General features: G+C 39.2%; 1 protein-coding gene across 1 annotated transcript in view; it reads left to right on the forward strand.

Moving 5' to 3' along the window:
* Positions 1–229: 229 nt before the first annotated feature.
* Positions 230–21705, forward strand: part of NDFIP1 (Nedd4 family interacting protein 1) — a 56028-nt gene continuing 34552 nt past the window's right edge. The window contains exon 1 of the mRNA XM_042986188.1: positions 230–498. Coding sequence (XP_042842122.1) covers positions 436–498 — 63 coding nt within the window. The 5' untranslated portion in view covers positions 230–435. The remainder of the gene's footprint in view (positions 499–21705) is intronic.

The following is a 21705-nucleotide window of genomic DNA, read 5'->3' on the forward strand; positions in this document are numbered from 1 at the left end:
GATGAGAACACACAGGCGAATCTCAAAGCTCACACGAGGTGCTCCTCGGTGAATAATTCCTTTTCAGCGGCTACGCCTCGGACGCTTCAGCCCCCCGGGCGCGGGAGGAGGGGCGGCCCCCACCCCGAGCGGCTGCTCGGCGGGACCAGGGCGGCGGCGCGGGGCGAGGCCGGGCCGGGCAGAGCGGCGCGGCGCGAGTCGGGGGCGGGGCGGCGGCGCCGCCGCGTCGTCGTCGTCCCCGCCTCCTCCCCAGGGGCCGCGTCGGAGCCTCCGCGACGGCGCTCACAACCCGAGGAGAGCGGCTTGCCTGGAAGCGGCGGCGGCCATCGAGACCCACCCGAGGCGCGACCCTCTCGGCCTCCACGCTCCCAGGCCGCTGTGCCCGCGTCCCTTGAGCTCGCTTGCTCACCTTTCTTCTCTGCGGCCAGCTGCGCCATGGCGTTGGCGTTGGCGGCGCTGGCGGCGGTGGAGCCGGCCTGCGGCAGCCGGTACCAGCAGGTGAGCGGCGCCGAATCCCTCCCCGGACCCCGGACCCAGGGCCCTGCCCGCCGGCCGCTTCAGGCCTCTCCGGCCCAGCCTGTGGCCGACGCGACGCCGCGGCTTGACAGGCCGCGCCGGGCCTGGGCGGGCCGGGCGCGCCCTGGGCTCGGATTCGAGGCTCTGGCCCATCCCTGGGCGACCTGGGGCGGCACTCGGGCTGTGGAAAACCTCTGCCCCGCAGCGTTTTCCGCAGTTCCCGCAGCGGGCGGGTCCCCGAGGACCCCGAGGGTCGGAGCCCGAGACCCTCGGGAGGCATCGGCCCGGGGGCATTCAGTGTTCCTTTTTCCACCTTTGGTTTGATGTCATTGGAAAGAAAAGAAAAGGAAAAAAAAAAAAAAAAAACACGCCTGAGATGGAAAAGGAAACTAGGTGGAGAGAAAAGATTAAAATCGCTGCTCCTGCGGCCGATAGCTCCCCGCAGCGAGATGCGATTGCTCAGGGTTTCAGAGCCTAGTCTGTTTGTGGAAACCCATCCTCCTCGTCTCTGTTTTCAGACAAAAGTCAAAAATGAGACGAGAGGCAAGTCCACAGTTTGCAGTAGATTTGGAAAAAGGCGATGTTTTTTTAGCTGGGGCCAGCCCCAAAATGTCGAGCTTCGTTGAATGCTGCAGGGCGTGTGCCTGGGTGTGTGTTTTAAAAGCTTGGAAATGACGTTTAAAGAGATTTAATAGCATGGCTGGGGAGGAAATGTATAGGGGATGATTGGAGTATTATCTGGGTCATAATTTATAAATTGAGGCCCTGGGGAAAAGAGCTGCTTGTTTTACTCGCCTGTGTATGTAGCTGGGTTCCCCTCGGAAATTCACAGTCTGCAGGGTTTTTAGTGGTATTTAACCTAATACTTCGTATTTGTGGAAATTAAGCCGGGTAGTAACTGGTGTTGATTGGAACCTCAGATAACTGCTTGCATCTTGTCCTTTCAGATGTTTTTGGTATAATTTGCATACAGATGTCAGTCGTGCTTTTATGAAATTAAATGTCCTATCATTGATGATCTACAGTTTTGTATTTTAGAAATAAGGAGAACCGGTATGATTAAAACATCTAGATTAACCCAATGCGGCCAGTTACCAGTTTGTTTTGCTGTCATCAGCCCTGTGTTGTAATTTCCTCCCTCCTCCAGCCGGACTCCTGAAATGACTGGTTAAGAATTTAGCTTCTTGGTTTCATAAACACGCCCAAACTGGCAGTGCAGTCTAGTCCTTCCATCTCTCACTGTCTGGGGTCTGGTACATGCTTTTTTGTATGACCTTGGGCATGGCTCTGGGTTCCTCCCTGTTTAATCAAATACAAGTGACAGTTGTCACTTAACTGTCACCACAGTGTTCAAAAAGCTCATGTACCCCACAGTGTGTTCTAATTCTTTTCATCCTGCCTTGGGTAAGGCAAACAAGCAAAAAGCTGTGGCTTTTCTTTGTACTGCCATCTTCTTGAGCCATTAGGTAATGCTGACATATTGCTGGAATACAAAAATTTTGCTGCTGGAGTATTAAAACTATGTATATATTTCTTGGTGTAGTACTTGATAGCTTTAAATAGGCAGAATTGAAGTATGCCAGGGACAGGCTGTCCTTATTTTATTTTTTAAAAATCATTATTTTGGAGAAATAACTTCCAAAAACAGCATGGACAAAGAAATAATCTTCTTAGAAAAATTGCAAAATACGAAAGTCAACCTCGTCTAAAAAACCCCACAATGAAACCTATACCCCATGGGTAACCAGAGTTAGTATTTTGATGTGTATCTTTGTGGACTTATAGGTATGTAAATATACACAAATATAAATCAGTATACATTTGTACAGATATGGAAAGCTAATATTGATTGAGCATTTACTTTGTGGCAATCACAGGACTAAGTGTTTTACATCCATTATTTCACTAATCCTCATAAAACCCCCATGAGGCAGTGTTTGGTATGATTGTATAGATGACAAAGTCAAGACTCCAAGAGGCTACTTAACTTGCTCAAGGTCACAGCTTCTAAGTAGTGATTACAAGGATAAATACACACTCACCTGCTTAAAACACAGGCTCACGTTCCAAATATAGGCATGTTCATTAGCAGATATATATGTGCCTATGTATTTTCTCATGTACCCATATGTGTATATATAGAGGTACATCTTTGCACACATGTACTGTTCTATGGGCCCCTGATTATACTTACACACATTTTGTGCATAGGTGCACATGTGTATGTTTACATACCGACTGTGCCCCTGTGTATCTTGTTCTGAGACACAAGTGCATTCACAGAGTTGCATATATGTGTCTATGTTCGAATTTATGTACAGAGGCACACAATACAGGTAATATAAGGTGGGTTAGTATTTTAATGCCTGCAAAGCATGTAATTATGGCTGTGCTATAGTTCAAGTCAGTTGCCTGTTGGTCACTAAGTATGTTCATAATTTTTTTCATTCACTGAAGTTTCTTTTATATACATCATCTGTTTTCCTTAGTATAAATTTTATTTGTGTTTTAATTTTTTCCTTAGTATAAGTTTTTAGAGGTGGAAATACTTCGTCAGAGAATATACATATTTAAAAGGCTTTTGCATTATAGAATGTTGGTGAATTGTCCAGGCAACTTGATAGGAGCATGATACTCTCTGGTTGTCACAAAAGGCCATTCTGACTTCTGCTTGATCTGGTTAATCAAATTGAGCTGGTCCTCTAGTAAAGTAAATGCAGTGGAAGACTGTAAAATTCATTACTAAATACAAACACAGTTTTGCCTTTATGGTCTTTTTATCAGTAGGACACCATGTGCATAACTTGAACTTAGCATCATGATGCACAGAAAGTCTGAGCTCATAGTTTCCCTGTGACTTTTTTTTTTTTCCCTTTTTGCATTTTGGAACAGATTGTATATCCAAACATTCAGAAGCACTGTTTCAGAGGGTCTAGGTAAGCCTGAGAAACTTGTTATGTATTGCTCTCTCTGCAGACTTTTATTCCTGTTCATCCATTCTAAGACCTCTTGGCCTCACTAGAATGGATCTTTGCCTGTATCATGAATTTTGCCAGATACTTTCCTAAATGTTTTGAGATCTTTGAATTTGAATCTAATCTCAGGGTGCAACAATGACACTGCCATATAGGCCTAAAAATAGACTGTGGAATGTTTAGCTTTCGACTTCACTCATTGCCTGCTGCAGAAGTTGACCGCTTATAAGCATCACTAATAAGTTTGTATCGTCTGATGACACTGTAGAGCAGCTTTGGGAATGATACCTTTTTGGATAAATTCTTTCAGGATTGCGGAGGAAGGTTTTGAAAGATCACGGAAAGAATTTCATCTCTTCCAAGCCAAACCATATTTATGCTAACGTGTTAGATGAAGTCACGATCCTGGAGGAAGGGTGAAAAGTGCCCCTGTGGTTTTATTTTTTTATTTTCAGAAGTCACAATTATATCTTGGAATGCCTCTTAGGATGTTATGTCCAGATTTTAAGGTTATTTTGCTGTCTTGGTGGCCTATATGGCCAATGATCAAAGAAAACTTTTCCAAAACTTTTGAGAAGATGGGTAGAGTTGTTTCCATAGTACCTACACACACCATTTTACATTCCCACCAGCAGTGTGTGAGAGTTCCAATTATTTTTTGGGGCGGTGTGGCAGTGTTCCAATTTTTAACATCTTCCCCAATACTTGTTATTTTATTTTTTTGATAAAGCTATCTAATGGGCATGAAGTTTTATTTTTTGATTTACATTTCCCTAATGATTAGTGATATTGAGGATTTTGTGCTTATTGGCCATTTGTATGCCTTTGGAGAAATGTATATTACATTTTTGAATTGGGTTGTTTGCTTTTTGTTGAGTTGTAGTAGAGTCATTTCTTAATAATATTTACATTTTCAACTTTTTACCATGAAAATTCCAAACATACTAAAATATGGTGTAATAAATCTATTGTACTCATCACTCAGCTTCAGCATTGATCAGCAAATGGGTAATATTGTTTCATTTATACTCCCCACCATTATTTTGAAGCAAAGCCTAGAATGGATGTCATTACATCCATAAATTTTTTTTTGTAACTCTAAAAGATGTAAGCAGATAGTATCCCATGAGAAATATATCATGAGGGCACTTTTGCAATTTATTATGAATATGGAAACAGGATTTGTGAGTGTCAGGTATTTGACTCCCTCTTGGTAAGCAGTGAGTGTTTTTTGTGTAGCAGCGATGATTCTTGCTGATCCCTTGTTATTTTCTTGTCTGGTCCTACTGGTGACCACTTCTTAGGGGAGATTTAACCAAGGCAGGTTTAACCAGATTTAACCAGATTTAAACAAGGCAGAACTCCCTGGTTTGGGTAGGGACTAAGGCCCAATTGAGGAAATCCTGGCATCATCTCATCTGATGCCACCGGCTGGTTTGCCTGAACATAACTTCACATTACTTTATGCTAGACACCCATGTATCATGTTACCTGACATAACATTGTATTATGAAATAAATCCTATGAGAGTGACTTTGTATTCTTACTAATTAAAAAAAAAAAAAAAAAAAAAAAAAGAAGGCCTGAAGAGGTTCAGGTGCCATCTTCTGATTTATTTGTTCTTAGGGCTTTAAAATAATTGCTTTGGTTTCTTAATAATTTATTCTTACATTGTCTTTGAACAAGTACAACTGTTTAGTGGAATCATATACTTGTAGTAGTCGATGGTGCCTGTTTAGATAAAGCAGCTTCTAACACTTTAATTAGAGATTGATGTTGATAACCAGCCTGATGATCTTATCTTTATTCTCAGATCATTTTTGCCACTATAGGCAATTGCTAAATATCACGTATTAAATTTGTTGAGCTTTACATACTCCAGTTGCTACTGTTTCTAGTAGCTATCTAGATAGAAATGCAGTTATGGGTTGTTGCCTTCACCAAGTATAGTAATAAAGTGAGTGTTATTAGACATCATGTAGCACATCCTGCTGTAAAAATTAGGATGACTCATTTCTTTTTTTTGAATAACACAATTTATATTAAAAGTTATAAGTACTGGGTCTAAATACTGATCAATTTCAGAATGTTTCAGGTGAAATATTTTCTTACTGATTAAAGCAATTTCTTTCACATGTGTGAATATATATATACATATATATACATATACATATATATATATGTATGTATTGTGTGTGTGTGGATGTATTTTTTTATCCCCCTTAGCAATATTGACAGTTTTTCTTTTAAATTCATATATTATAGTAATATCAGTTACTAGTTAATGAGCTGCTTGAATAGGATTTGGAGGTTTTTCTGGAAATTGGATGGTTTATGAACAGAAATATAAGAGCTTAGGGAATGGCTTCTGTTTAATAACACTTTGATTTTATTTATTATTCCGTGCTTAAGTGTGTCATTTAAAATTAAACATTTGTTGGGGTGTCTGGGTGGCTCAGTCAGTTAAGTGTCTGACTTCAGCTCAGGTCATGATCTCATGGCTGATGATCTCAAGCCCCGCATCGGATTCTGTGCTAACAGGTCAGAGCCTGGAGCCTGCTTCAGATTCTGTGTCTCCCTGTCTCTCTGCCCCTCCCCTGCTCATGCTGTCTCTTTCTCTCAAAAATAAGCATTAAAGAAGAAAAAAAATTAAACATTTGTTGTTATACAATGGTACACAGATACTCTTCGTATACTAGAGCCAGACAGAACACTTGTAAAGGAAAGCTTGATTTCCCGGTGTAACTGCCTCTCAAGTTTGTGTGCATTCTTCAGGCTTTACAAATTTTTTCCCCAGGGCACCTGGGTGGCTCGATTGGTTAAGCGTCCAACTTTAGCTTAGGTCGAGATCTTACAGTTTGTGGGTTTGAGCCCTGCATTGGGCTCTGCACAAACAGCTCAGAGCCTGGAGCCTGCTTGGGATTGTGTCTCCCTCTCTCTCCCTGTCCCTCTCGTGCTTGTGTGTGCTCTCTCTCTCAAAAATAAATAAATATTAGAAAAAAGTCCCTTTTCCTTTTTTTTTTTTTTAAAGTAGGCTCCATGCCCAACGTGGGGCTTGAACTCACGACGCTGAGATGAAGACCTGAGCTGAGATCAAGAGTCAGACACTTAACTGACTGAACCACCCAGATGCCCCTTCCCTTTACTTTTTAAAATAAGTCTTTAAAACATTTTTTTAAAATAAACTTTAATTTTTGAAACATTTTTAGATTTTTCAAAAACATTGAGAAGATAACAGTTTTCATGTACCCCAGAACCAGTTTTCCCTATTAACATCATTTATTAGCATAGTATGTTTATGACATTAACGAGCCAATACGGAAACATTATTATTAATTAAAATCCATTCTTTATTCAGATTTTCATTTTTTAATCTTTTTATGTTCCACAGTACCATACAGGTTACCACTTTACATTTGGTCGTCATGTTACCTAAGGATCCTCTTGGTTGTGATGGTTTCTCAAATTTGCCTTGTTTTTGATGACCTTGACAGTTTTGAGGAGTTTGAATCAGGTGTTTGTAGACTGTCCCTCAAATTATTATTTTTTTTTTTGCAGTTTTATTGATAAATAATTGACATACATCACTGTATAAGATTAAGGTGTACAGCACGGTGGTTTTATTTACATATATTTTGAAGCAGTTACAGTAGGTTTACCTAACGTCCATCTGCTTATGTAGTCAATTGCATTTGTCTAAATCTTTTTTCATGATTAAATTGGGATTGTGGGTTTTGGTGAGGAAGACCACAGATGTAAAGTGCCATTTCCATCATATCATATCAAGAATGCATACAACCAACGTAACATTGTTGACGTTGACCTTGATCACCTGGCTCACGTGGTGTTTGTGAGATTTCTCTACTGTAAAATTACTCCCCCACTCCCTGCCTTTCATGCTGTGCTCTTTGTAAGGAAGTCGCAGTCTATGTACCATATGCACTTAAGGATTGAAGAGTTATGCTCCACCTTGTGGAGGGCAGAGTATTTGCATAAATTATTCAGAATTTTTCTGCGTGCAACATTTATCTCTTTGTATTTATTTATTCATTGATATCAGTGTGGACTCGGTTATTTTATTCTTTGAGTTATAATCCAGTACTATTTTATGCCTCAGATTGTTGCACTTTTGGCCATTGGAACTCTTTCAGTTGGCACTTGTGTCCCTCTGACCTGGCTCCATCTTTTGGTTTTTTTAAGCACTTCCTTGCATTTGGCACCAGGATCATCATGTGTATTTCCTGTGCCACCCTAGAATCAGCCATTTCTCCAGGGAGCCCTGGCTCCTTTAATTGGAGAATGGTGTTAGAAACCAAGATCTGTGCTCATTGCTACTGGGCCCTTTCGGTTGATAGAGGAGAGAAATATATGTGTGTATACCTATCTGTATGCATTTCTATATGTAATCACCTGTATCTATGTTAAGCTAACCAAGTCTAACCCATTACTATGTGGATCACTCTAGCCTCCTGCCCTGGCCCCTCTGTAAATTCCCATTCAGTAGTGAGAAACCTTGCTCCCACTACCCACCATCCATTTACTTAATTCTTTAATTCTAACATACGTGTGGAGTGGTGTCACAAATGTTAACCTATTCCTCTGTGTGAAACAGTTTTCTCAACTAGAGGACAGGGCATATGTACAGTTTCTTTGCTTTTAGGTTTGCAGACTACTCATTTCCAAAGTTGCTTAGGTCATACCTTTCCCCTCATCTTTAGTGGCGTTGTTTCATACATTTATAATAGATTGTTAAGAAAAATGATAAGAGTGGTTTCTTTTTTTCCCAAATTTTTGTTAATAATCATGTGCTTTTTATATTAAATTTTTTATACGTTTTGTTTTTGTTTTTTATTTTTTGTAATGTTTACCCATTTTTTTTTGAGAGAGAGAGAGACAGAGCACAGGCAGGGGAGGGGCAGAGAAAGAGGGAGACACAGAATCCAAAGCAGGCTCCAGGCTCTGAGCTGTCAGCACAGAGCACAACACGGGGCTTGAACTCATGAAGCATGAGATCGTGACCTAGGCCAGAGTTGGCCACTTAACAGACTGAGCCACCCAGGCACCCCAGTTTTATTTGTTTTTTTAAAGGTTTTATTTTTAAGGACTCTCTCCACCAGTGTGGAGCTCGAACTCATAAGCCCGAGATCAAGAGTCACATGCTCCACTGATTGAGCCAGGCGGTGCCCCAGTCATGTTTTGCTTGTAAAAAAATTGCTTTACAAACTAATTTGGAAATAGTTTCAACTTACAAGTTGCAAAAATAGTATAAAATAAAGACGTATATTTATTACTCACATTCATCTTAAGCATTAAGGTCTGATTAACAATGCATACAGTGCTGTAAAAACTGAAAGCACTGTAGGTAAAACCCAAGTCCCTTTAACCTCTACGGTCTTTTTTCTATAGAATTCTCTGCTTATTTTGCTTTTTTCTTTGTTACTAAATTGTTCTTAATTTATTTTGTCCTTGTTAAATTTAGATGAAATTTTGTGAACTAGGGAATCGGGAATACAGTGTTAGTATTTTGAAGCTTTCATTTTAGGAGCTTTATGTTGTAGCATCCAAACTCTTCACATACCTCTGCGTTAATAAGCAGGTTTGTTGTTGTTTTTCAGTAATCTTTATATCCAACATGGGGCTCGAACTCATGATCCCAAAGTCAAGAGCTCTACCAACTCAGCCAGCCAGGCACTCCAATAAGCAGTTTTTGAAGCTGGTCATGTAGACTTTATATCTGGAGGGTTCACTTTGGGCACTAAGTAGAGACTGGGTTAGGAGAACATAAAAGAACTTTATTAAAACATCTAATCAGTAATACTCCAGCTTCTATCATGAAGTAAGAGGTTGTGTGACTGTGGGTGAGGATTTTAACCTCTTATTCTAGCCTTATTTTGTGTTGTGTAAATTGAAGTAGTTGGGCTATTATTATCACTTTGATTCCTTCCAGCTTTATAATTGATTGCTTTTGCATATAGGAGCTGGTGGCTTTGATCCAAAGAGACAGCATTCTATTGATGATTTAGCAAACGTCTTTTGTAATAATTATTAAAAATTTTTTTAATGTTTATTTATTTATTTTTGAGAGAGAGAGGGGGATGGAGGATCTGAAGCAGGCTCTGCACTGAGAGCAGAGAGCCCAATGTGGGGTTCGAACCCACGAAACGTGAGATCACGAACTGAGCCAAAGTTGGACGCTTAACCGACCACGCCACCCAGGCGCCTCATGAATAATTATTTTTAAAAGTGATGTCAATAAATATAGATGGTGAGTTTATGCTAAAAGATAAAAGAAATTATACATTGTTTAAAAATATAGAAAATGTTATCTTAATAGTATATTTTAAAAACAGATGGGTCATTGAGTATAGAATACCATTTTGTAATTTTACAGTACTAGTCAAAGCATTCTGTTTGTAAATCTTTCCCTTCTGGTCAGCTTCAAATATTGTATGTCCCAGAAAATAATTAATAATGCTTTTAGAAATCATAACTAAAATTTTTTCAAATAAACTTTGGTTTTTAGAGCAATTTTAAGTTCACAGTAAAATCATCACTTGCTGTCACACAATTTTACTTCTTTGTGATAGAAGCTGGACTATTACTGATTAGATGGTTTTATTTTAAAGCTTTTATTTTATTTATTAAAACAATTTTTTAATGTTTATTTTTGAGAGAGAGAGAGAGAGGGAGAGAGAGAGAGAAAGAAGCGCAGAGAGAGAGGGAGACACAGAACCTGAAGCATACTCCAGGCTCTGGATTGTCAGCACAGAGCCCGCCATGGTGCCTGAACCCATCAATGGCAAGATCATGACCTGAGCCAAAGTCGGATGCTTAACTGACTGAGCCCCTCAGGGGCCCCTAAAGATTTTATTTTTAAGTAATCTCTGTACCTGATGTGGGACATGACCTCATAACCCTGAGATCACGGGTCATGTGCTCCACCAACTAAGCCAGCCAGGCACCCCTGATGAGATGTTTTAATAAAGTCTTTGTAAAAGTGAGAAGCTACTAATTTTAAAAGTTCTAGAGCTTTTTTTTTTTTTTTAAAGAAGTTGGCTCTTTGAGTTATAGTATTCTTTTTTTTTTTAACTTATTTTAATATTTATTTATTTTTGAGAAAGATAGAGTGCACAAGGAGGGGAGGGCAAGAGAGAGGGAGACACGGAATCCGAAACAGGCTCCAGCTCTGAGCTGTCAGCCAAGAGTCCAACGCAGAGCTCGAACTCACAAACTGTGAGATCATGACCTGAGCTGAAGTCAGACACTTAACCGTCTGAGTCACCCAGGTGCCCCGAGTTATAGTACTCTTATTCACTGCTTTTAGTAGTAGCATTTTCAGAAATTTTGAAATTGTCATGTTACTCTTGAAATAGGATAAGAAGAATGATTTGAGGGTAATCTGTAGCCTTGAGGATCTTACACGTGATTGATGGTTGATACTAGGTTGTTTTCAGCAGTTTTGTCCTTCTGTGACTGAATTGTCACAGATGGAGTATTTTAAGGTGTGGTTAAAATCAGTTCTACTCAGTCATGTATGTAGCAGCATTAATTGTCTTAAGCTTGTTGGCCGAGTTTTATTTCAGGTGGCTGAGTTAAGTGAGGTGATCACAGTTACTTGATATTGTGAGTTTCACAGCTATCTTGCCACCTTTCAGCTGTGACTAAAATGATCAGCTGAGTAGAAGGGGAGAAAGTTATGGGAGGTGTGAAAGGTAATCATTGGCTTATTATGTTAGCATCTACTATTATTTGGAAGGTTAAAATATCTTCATGTGTCAGGTTTAATGTAATCCAAATGCCATTTTAAGTTTGACTTCACATTTCAGTGAAAATATTTAAAGTAAGAATCTGTAATTGTGTTGAAAAGGATCTCAACAATTACCAGGCCATACCTTCTAATCCTGATTTTGTATTTCTCTTACCAGATTACTTTAATTATTATTTAATTGTCCCTGGTTAATGCTGTAGTTACTTCGAGAAATGAACTTTTTTTCCCTTTAAAAAAATGTACACTGGGTTTCAGATACTATAGTGATATTAGAAAAGGTTATTTAATGATGAAGAAAAATTCCACCATGCAGTGAATGAAAAGCTTATTCGATTATTTATATTCACCCAATGGCTAGAAGGATATTTGAAAGATGGGATTATTGTGGTTTTTATTTTCAATTTCTATATTTTTGCCTATTGAGTGACTAAAGAGAATGTATTATGGTATTGGTGTAATACTAATTACTTTAATTCAGAGAATGAGATAGCAGATGAAAGACATCATTTTAAGGTGGAAGAGTAGTACCTAGTACCTGGTTCTAGGTAGGAAGCTTCTGAGAAGGTGAAACTTGAGCCTGGCCTTGAAGGATGAGTAAGATGTAGATGGGGGAGACAAGTATTTGGGGGAAGGATGGAGTCTCATGACTTGTTTCCCATGGGGAACATGTTTCAGGTCTAGAGTGCATCACCCTCTGGTCTGGAGGCCTCCTCTTACCTAGCCCCCAGCTTAGTTTAGGTAGTCTGTCCAAAAGGGGGTTTGAGTACTCCCCCCAATAGGTTAGTTTCTCCTGAGCACAGTGAGAATCCCCTTTTGTGACACATTTTGTAATCATGTTTTATGTTTTAAACTTTTTTTTTTTCATATCAAAGTTATATATAGGTGTATAGGTTAGAGTAAAATAGATCTCATGTGCTTATTACTAAAAACAGTAGTCTCCTGTTTAGTTGCCTATGTCTTAACTCTCTTAACTGTTTCTTTTGCTGTTTTGCTATTATCCTTGTAGCTACATAACATTTTATAGTGTGCTACTTCTTGATTTTTCAGTTTTCAGTGTTTAAAAAAAATTTGACTTAACTGCTATGGGAGGTAAGGATTTATCTCTATTTTACCACCCTCCCACAGCTGCATGTGCTCCTGCTTCCTTTCTTCTCACTTTTCTGATATAGTTGTGTCCATTATGTGGTTAGATCAATATTCAGCATTTACAGTAATTGAAAAAAATAAACACTGTTCAGGGCTGAAATATGTACTGTACTGTGGTTACTTGTCCTTGCCTGAATAGTACTTTATTTTCCCTGAAGTTAGTAATTATTTTGGGAGTGGGGGGATGGGTGAAATTGGTGATGGGGATTAAGGAGCATACTTGCTGGGATGAACACCCCAGGTCATGCATGGAAGTGCCGAATCACTACATTGTACCCCTGAAACTAATATAACACTGTATGTTAACTATACTAGAATTGAAATAAATTTTATAAAGTAATTACTTTTTTGTTTCCTCAATTTCTATGTACATATCAGAAATTGCTAATAGCACTAATTAATCCTCAGACTTTGACCTAATATTCTCCATAGGTTTTTTGTTTGTTTGTTTTTCTTTTTCTTTTTTGATATGTTCAAACATATCAGATATTTTATTGCTGTTGTTGAGGGTGGGGAGGTATCTTTTCTGGCCATTTGACCCATTCTGGAAGGTTGCTCCCAAGGTCCGCCGTTTCCTTGTTATCCTGGGGGTTTCCTTTCCCAGACTTTTTGATTGAAGCCCCTTTCCTTGATTCACTTCTTTCTTTCTCTCCATTTATTGCCTTATTTTCCTAGAACACAGCCTACAGTGTCTTTCTGAGGAAGAATGCATGGGAAGTTAACACCCCCTTCCTTTTTTTTTTTTTTTTTTTGACACTTTGCACATCCAAGGCTGTTTTATGTTGTTGTCACACTTAGACTTCTGGTCCAGAAACGTTTTCCTTTAGAATTTTGAAGGCATTTACTCTAGTGCCTTGTAAGTTCTGTTGCTGTTAGGAAGCCTGAAGCCACTTTTGATGTCTGATTCTTCAGATGTTGCCTACTTTCTCCAGCTCTCTGTCTCTTTCACCCTGGAAGCTTTTAAGAACTTCTTTTTGTCCCCACTGCTCTTAAATTTCACTGTGTTGTACCTTGAGATCTACTTTTGTCCACTGTACCAGGCATTCAGAAGGCCCTTTTGGTCTGGAAGCTCATGTTTATCAGTTCTGGTAAATTTAAACAAGTTTTTTAGATTCTAACTCATTGCAGTATTTTTAATATCTGTTTTTTAAAATGATGTTTATTTATTTTGAGGGAGAAAGAGAGTCCCAAGTAGGCTCTGCACTGTCGGTGCAGAGCCTAATGCAAGGCCCAAACTTAGAAAGAACCGTGAGATCGTGACCTGAGCCGAGATCAAGAGTCAGACGCTCAACTGACTGAGCCACCCAGACACCTCAAAAAGCTCAGGATGTTTGATGGAGCTTCTTGTTGAATCTGACTAGACTGTTTCTTTGAGTGGACGTCTTTAGGTCTCTTCTTCTGGGCAGCTTAGTTTCCCCCAGAGAATAGGCCTGACTGCTAGTAAAAAGGGAACTGAGGGGTACCTGGGTGGCTCAGTTGGTTAAGCTTCAGTCTTCAGCTCAGGTCATGATCACACGGTTTGCGTTGGGCTCTGTGCTGACAGCTCAGAGCCTGGAGCCTGCTTTGGATTCTGTGTCTCCCTCTCTCTCTGCCCCTCCCCTGCTCATCTCTCTCTCTCTCTCTCTCTCTCTCTCTCTCTCAAAAATAAATAAACATTAAAAAAAAAAAAAGAAGGGAGCTAAGTGGGGAGAAAGCTCGGAGATCTCAACACTTGGTACATAAATCTCTCAATCACTCTTTTCTGATATGCTACCCTTTCTCCCAAACTGTGTGTCTCCAGCCCAAAACTCTGTGCTTTTACACTGGTCAGAAAAAAAAAAATCTCTAGTCTTCTAGTGGGGATCCTGGAACTGGATTCTGGGCTGAGTCTGTCACCTTTCTTTCTGCTTTTAAATCTCATTTTCATTCCTACTTCTACCAGTAACTGCTGCCACCAGTTCTTGAGCCTTTTGAGGATATAGTGCAAGACATGTCGCTCTTCTGCTTTCTGGTTTAGGATTCATTCCTCTTGGGTCCTCTGTGGTAGTTGTCACCTTTCCTCTTGCTTCTGGCTTTTGGGATTTTATTGCTGCTTCCTCTCCTGGTACTTGTCTCTATATATTTTTTTGACTTAAAATTAACAAAACTTTACTGACATTACATTAACATTTACATTTACTAAAGGATTATTTATGGAGTAAATGTGTGTGTTTAATCATTAAGTAGAATATTAAAATTGCAGTTACTTCTTTTGATGGTCTTTTCTTTGATGAACTGCATACTTAGGTTAAAAACAGCAGTCACATTCGCTGTTGTGTCCTTTACCCCACACCAATCATGGCCAGACTTGTTAACACATTGAGTGGTGTTACATTATTCTAGTAGTTAAAACACTTGCATGATGGAACTTTCTGGGATTATGAGGTGGAGGGAAAGATAGGAGATGCTTAATGCATCTATCTTGGCTCTCATTGTTCTTGGAGGAAAAGGGGACCTCATGACCAAGCCTAAGTTTAGGCAGACTCTGTTGAACACCTTTTGCCATCCCTAACCTGTGCCCTAGCATGCTCTAGTCTAGGCATAATAATAATAATAATAATATAGTAAAAAGCAAGCATAGCTTTGGAACTCAGCCTGAGAGAGCTCTCGTTGCTCCTGGGGCCAGCAGGGCCAAGCAGGCTGTAGTCAGAGCTAGTGCCTGAGTTCTAGGCATGTCTGTCACTTTTGGTGTGTGGACATTTGACTTTACTGTCTTCTTAATGTAGAATATTCCATTTCTTGCTATGCCAGTTGTTTTCAGAAGAAAAAAACAGTCTAGGAATTAGTGTGATTAAAACACTAATTTTCTTTCACTTGTACCACAAACATTTATTGAATACCTGTTTGTACCTAGTACAGTATGCTAAGTGTTATAGGTGGAATACTAAATGTTACACATTTCTTATTTCTCAAGAGTTGAAGGTCAAAGATGCCAGTTTCTCCTTTGTGTTTCTTGCACTTTTGTTCCTATTTCTTTTTAAAATTGGTAATTATAGAATCACAATTTTCTTTTAATTTTTATTATGAAACACGGTACATACAAAAGGAATACATGTAACGCATAAGGTTATAAAGCCTGCAAATAAATCAAATACCTGTGAGTTGGCAGTCCTTTTTGGAAGGTTTTTTTGTGTGTGTGTCATACCTCCTTGCTTTTAGACTAGCCAGTAAGAGAGAATAACTTTTGTCTTTGTTGCTTTAGAAAGCCTGGTTTCTCATCAGTTTTCTCCGTGTTTTATGTGCTCCTGGTGCTAAGTAGTGATAGGGATGCTATCTGCTGCTGGTTACTCACCGACCTGTCATCACTGTCCCTTCCACAGTTCAGCACTCATCTGCATGTGGCTCCATGCCTCATCTGTACATTTATTTGGTGATTGTAAAGTAATGTGAATATTTTAGGTACATGTGAACTGGTCGGTTAAGAGGGCATTAAGATAAGCTGCCATTTCTTTAGGTAGATTTATGTTAAAACTACACCTCCATCCTGCTTTAGGTAACATGTGCTGATAAGGTACTTGTGATGTGCCACTCAGTGTTAAATGCTATGGTGAATATAGAGATAGACCATGCAGAGGTCCCCGTCTGTGTCATGGATACTTTGCTAGTCTCCTTTTCTCCCCTTCCTGAATTGTTATTGAAATATAATTTACATGCAGAAAAATGCACAGATCATAAATGCACAGCTTAGTGAATTTTCAGAAGTTGAACGTGCACTTTTAACTAGTACCCAGATCAAGAAATGACATTATCAGCACTCGAAAAGCCCCCTTCACGTACCTTTCCAGTTACCTTCTCTGCATTGACTGGCGTGTTAGATTTGCTTGGTTTTGATCTTTATTTAATATAATCATATAGTTAATGCTATTGTTTCTGGCTTCCTTTGCTCAACATTATTTTTGGGAGATTCACCCATGCATTGTATGTTGTCATAGTTTATTCACATGGCTGTGTAGTATTCCACTGTATGGAGATCCCACAATTTAGTTATCTATTCTGCTATTGATGGACATTTAATTTAGATAGTTAAATTAAAACAACAATAATGTTGTTTTAAACGTCTTGGTATGTCTTTTGGTGAACATATGTGTTTCTGTTAGATATATAACTAGAGTGGAATTGCTGGGTTGTAGAGTATATACAGATTCATCTTTATTTAAAAAAAAATTTTTTTTTTTTTAACGTTTATTTATTTTTGAGACAGAGAGAGACAGAGCATGAATGGGGGAAGGGCAGAGAGAGAGGGAGACACAGAATCGGAAGCAGGCTCCAGGCTCTGAGCCATCAGCCCAGAGCCCGACGCGGGGCTCCAACTCACGGACCGTGAGATCGTGACCCGAGCCGAAGTCGGACACTTAACCGACTGAGCCACCCAGGCGCCCCAATATACAGATTCATCTTTAATAGGTAATTGCCTTGGTCATGGGTGACTTCAGCTCACGTCATGATCTCACGGTTTATGGGTTCTAGCCCTGCGTCGGGCTGTGTGCTGACAGCTCAGAGCCTGGAGCCTCCTTTGGATTCTGTGTCTCCCTCTCTCTCTGCCCCTCCCCCACTCGCACGCGCTCTTTCTCTCTCTCAAAAAATGAATAAACATTAAAAAAAAAATAAGATAATTGCTGAACAGTTTCCTAAAGTGGTTGTACAGATTTACAGTCCCAATTTGAGAGTTTGGTTGTCATATGTCCTCATCAGCATTTGGTGTTTTCTGCTTTTGTATTTTAACTATCATCTATGGTTTTAATTTGCATTTCTGTATGACTAATACAGTGGAGCACTTCTTAATAAGTTTAGTGGCCATTTGGATAACTTCTTCTGGAACTGTCTCTTCAAGTTTTTAAACCATGTTTCAGTTGGGTGATTTCCTTTTTGTTTGTTTTTCCTTTTTCTTGTTTTTTAGAAACTCTGTATGTATGCTGGTTGAGTCTTTTGTCTGAAAAATACATCTTCTGCCACTCTGGGTTGTCTTCATTTTCTTAATCGGGTCTTTTGAATGAATAAAAGTTAATATGAGAAGCAAATGTGGGTGAACTTCTTTATGTCTTTGGACACAAAAAAGCTAACGGTAAAGGAAGAAATTGGTAGTCTGCTTTTGAAGAATAGCAGTAGGATCGATGTGTACCACTTCTATAGGAAATTGCTGATAAAAATATGCCATCCCCTGTGATGCCCCAAACACTAAGGTAACCATCGGTTAGAGAATATTGACATACACACAAAAAGGTAGAGCCCAGAAGAAACCAGTTGCTAGACCTAAAAAACTACTTCCTTTGGTATTTTATTTTAATATAATGGTATATAGGAATAGTGCTTCTGTCGGTAGATTTAATGAAAAAGTTTTTTCATCCTTGCTGACAGATCTTGGTCTTCATAGTTATACATAAAGCATCCTTAAACACATCTCATCAAATTAACTTTTTAACCTCCAAAGTTATTATTACAACTTAAACTAATAGTCTTCCTAGTAAATGGAAAAAATGGAAATGTTCTTTCAGGAACATTAAGGGGATAATAATCAAAAATTGATGTGATCTTGGCATGTATTAGTGCTTGATAAAATTTTATTGAGTGAGATATTTAAATTTATGATTCTCCATGAGGAGAAGGTTGTTGTGGGCTATGGCAGAAGAAAAGGTAATAGAACAGAAAGCTTGAATCACAATATATTTACATTTGATTATACTCTAGGTTTTATGTCTACATTAATAGTGTTTGCATTTTATTTTTTATTTTTTTTAAGTTTATTTATTTAAGTAATGTCTACACCCAACATGGGGCTTGAACTCACGGTCCTGAGCCCAGGAGCCTCATGCTCTTGCTGACCGAGATGGTCAGGTGCCGTAATAGTGTTTACAGTTTAAGTACTCCTGTGTGGTTGAGCTGTTTTACAGAAAGTTATACAAATCAAACTAATTAAATATATTGTTAGATTTCGTGAGTTTGAGCCCCCTCTTGGGCTCTGCACTGACAACACGGAGCCTGCTTGGGAGTCTCTGTCTCTCTCTGCCCCTCCTGTGCTTGTGATCCATCTCTCTCTCTGAAAAATAAGTAAACATTTTTTTAAAAAAAGCATACTTGAATAGATGTCAGTTGTATTCCATGTTCTGTTGGGACAACTTTTTTTTTAAGGCATTGCTTAATGTACAATTTTAAGTGGTGAATAATTAGGAGTTCATTTTTGCTTCCATGTTGGTATTTTAGAGCTGTAACATATCTTAAATACAACATACGGGTTTAAAAATAAAAGCATGAGCATATTCACCACTTTTGCATTGAAATTATGGACTAGATTTGATATAAATTATTTAAAAGTGAGTCTGGTCTAGCTACTATTTTTATGTTGATTATTCTGTAAACAAAAGATGAATGGTTTCTATCATCCTGTCAAAAGCAAGGGGACTAAGCCAAGTGCTTACTGTCCATTTCAACTTATCTTTGCCAGGAATTTTAATTACTTTTCCAAGTAGGCCCTAGAGCTCTGAAACCTGAGTTTTCTAAGGAAGTAAGAAATGGAGAAGAGGTAGGACTCAGGATGTTATGGAGGACACATTGTTAGTAAATAGTTTCGTTGCTACTTCTTAAAAGAGGCACAGAGACCTATTTGAAAATGTTGCATGGTTGTCCCTCCTTGTTTCCCCAGTCTTTATAAAATCATGAAGCATGGGGAGGGTGGGGCGTATCATTAACTTGGAAGGCTCTTGGCTACAGATTTTGTTGAAGTTAAGTGCCGGAAAACACCAGGCACCATTTACTTGATGCTGTCTTGGTGTTGCTATCAGTGGTGGAAATACTTGAGCATAAGACATTGGATCCCAGAGGTTGGCAGGTTGATCATAATTTTCTTGTCCCACCCAAAAATCTCACAGTGCTACTATCATAGCCATAGTTGGCTAATTTAGTATCTCTGTGGATGAGGAGTGATTTCTTTTTTTTAAGTTTATTATTATTATAATTATTATTATTATTATTTTTTTTTTTTTTAAGAAAGAGAGAGGGAGGGAGGGAGAGAGCTTGAGCAGGGGAGGGGCAGAGGGAGAGGGAGAGAGAGAATCCTAAGCAGGCTCTGTGCTGTCAGCATAGAGCCGAAAGTGGGGCAGAACTCAGTTCAAGAACCATGAGTCAGACACTTAACCAGCTGAGCCCCCCAGATGTCCTGAAGAGTGATTTCTCCTAGCACCTTGGCTTCTTAGGAAGGTTGAAGTTGGAGGTGAGTGGCTACTATCTTGCCTTCCTCTTATCTCTCTGGATGGTATTCCTTGTTACTTGCATATCAGGTGAAGAAAGAAGAAAGCACAAGTTGTTATATTATAGTTCATAATATTTGCTCTCATTTCTAAGGACTAGCATAAATACAGAAAGTATTTTCTCTCCTTTCAATCCAAATTTTATTCATCAGTTGTATTTATATATGTAATAGTGATCATCACAGAAATCTTTACTTTTTTAATGTTTATTTATTTTTAAATTTTCTAAATGTTTTTATTATTTTTGAGAGAGAGAGAGAGAGAGAGAGAGAGAGAGAGAGACAGAATCTGAAGCAGGCTCCAGGCTCTGAGCTATCAGCACAGAGCCCAATGTGAGACTCGAATTCATGAACCATGAGATCTGGACTTGAGCTGAAGCCAGATGCTTAATGACTGAGCCACCCATGCGCCCTATTTATTTATTTTTGAGAGACAGAGAGAGAGAGAGAGAGAGAGAGAGAGAGAGAGAGAGATCATGAACGGGGAAGGAGTAAAGAGAGAGGGGAGAAAGAATCTCAGCAGTCTCCACACTGTCAGCACAGAGCCTGATGTGGGGCTTGAACTCATGAACCGTGAGATTGTGACCTGAGCTGAAACCAAAATTTGTATGCTTAAATGACTGAGCCACCCAGGCATCTCCATCACAAAAATCTTTAAGTGAAAAGCTTTATGAACTGATGGCCTTTCTAAGGGGATTTACTGTGGTATTAGTTTTCTTTTCCTCTGTTATTGCATTGACTTTTTAAGGCATTATTCTGATTACTCTTCTTTTGCTTTGCTGAATTTTGACTTTTAATTATGTTTTTATTATGGTATTAAGAGGATTTGCATTTATTTTTTCCTTCTGACATGAGACATACTATTGGGGATAATCTAATTCTGGTGGTTTATTTTTAAAATTATCTTTGGGGAAACTTTTGAAGTAGAAAAAAATAAATTAATGCTATCTGTTCTCAGCTCTTAAAATAGGTTGTTAGCCAAACTGTTTTGGTTTCGTTTTTTTTTTTTTTTTAAATCTACACAATTTTATTTATTTATTTTTCAATAAATGAAATTTATTGTCAAATTGGTTTCCATACAACACCCAGTGCTTTGGGTTTTTTTAAAGATTTTATTTTTAAGTGATCTCTACACGCAATGTAGGGCTTGAACTCATGACCCCGAGGTCAAGAATTGTGTCCTCTACTGACTGAGCCAGCCAGGCGCCCCAAACCTATGTGATTGCTTGATCCTAATATTTTTCTTATCAGGAGGGGAGAACATTAAGAATTTTTTTTTTTTTTTTTACTGCAATTAGCTTGTAATTTACTGTGTTACTTTTCTTTATTTTTGTCTGTTCGCAAGTACATGTTCCATGTTAAGATCTGAGGATACTGATGGGATCAGGACCATTCTCTCCCATTTATGAGCATAGACATTGATTTAGTAAGAGAATGATGATTTGGAGCAGTTAATTTTCAGCCCCCCCCCCCCCCCCATGAAAATGCTTTAATGGTGGTGTCTGTACAGCATATGAGATCACAGCAGGAAAAAGAGCAAGAGACATGGCTACACACAGAGAACTGGTTATGAGTGAATACAGAGTTCACACAGCGTCCACGTTTTATTGGGTATCAGCTCTAGGCCACCTCTTCCTCTGCCTCCTCTTCAAACTCACCTTCCTCCTTGACTGTGGTGTCCTGGTACTCAGACACCAGGTCACTCATGGTGCTCTCTGCTTGGTAAAGTCCATCTCATCCAAACCTTTACCTGTTTACCAGTGCAGGAAGGGCTTATGCCAGAACAAGGCTGTGAACTGCTCTGAGGTACATGTGAACAGCTCCTCAATGGACGTGCTATTGCTGATGAAGGTGGCAGACATTTTTAGCGCCCCCCCCAGGGTGGGGTGGCACAGCTGATTTTATATTATTGGAGATCCCACTCCACAAAGTAGTTGTTGTTCTTGTTTTGGACGTTAAGTGTATGTTCGTCCACCTTCCTTTATGGACATGTGGCCCTTCAACACTAGGGTTACAGTCAGGTAGTGGCTGTGGAGGAGGTC

Source organism: Panthera tigris, chromosome A1 (assembly GCF_018350195.1).
Source record: "Panthera tigris isolate Pti1 chromosome A1, P.tigris_Pti1_mat1.1, whole genome shotgun sequence".
Taxonomy (NCBI): domain Eukaryota; kingdom Metazoa; phylum Chordata; class Mammalia; order Carnivora; family Felidae; genus Panthera; species Panthera tigris.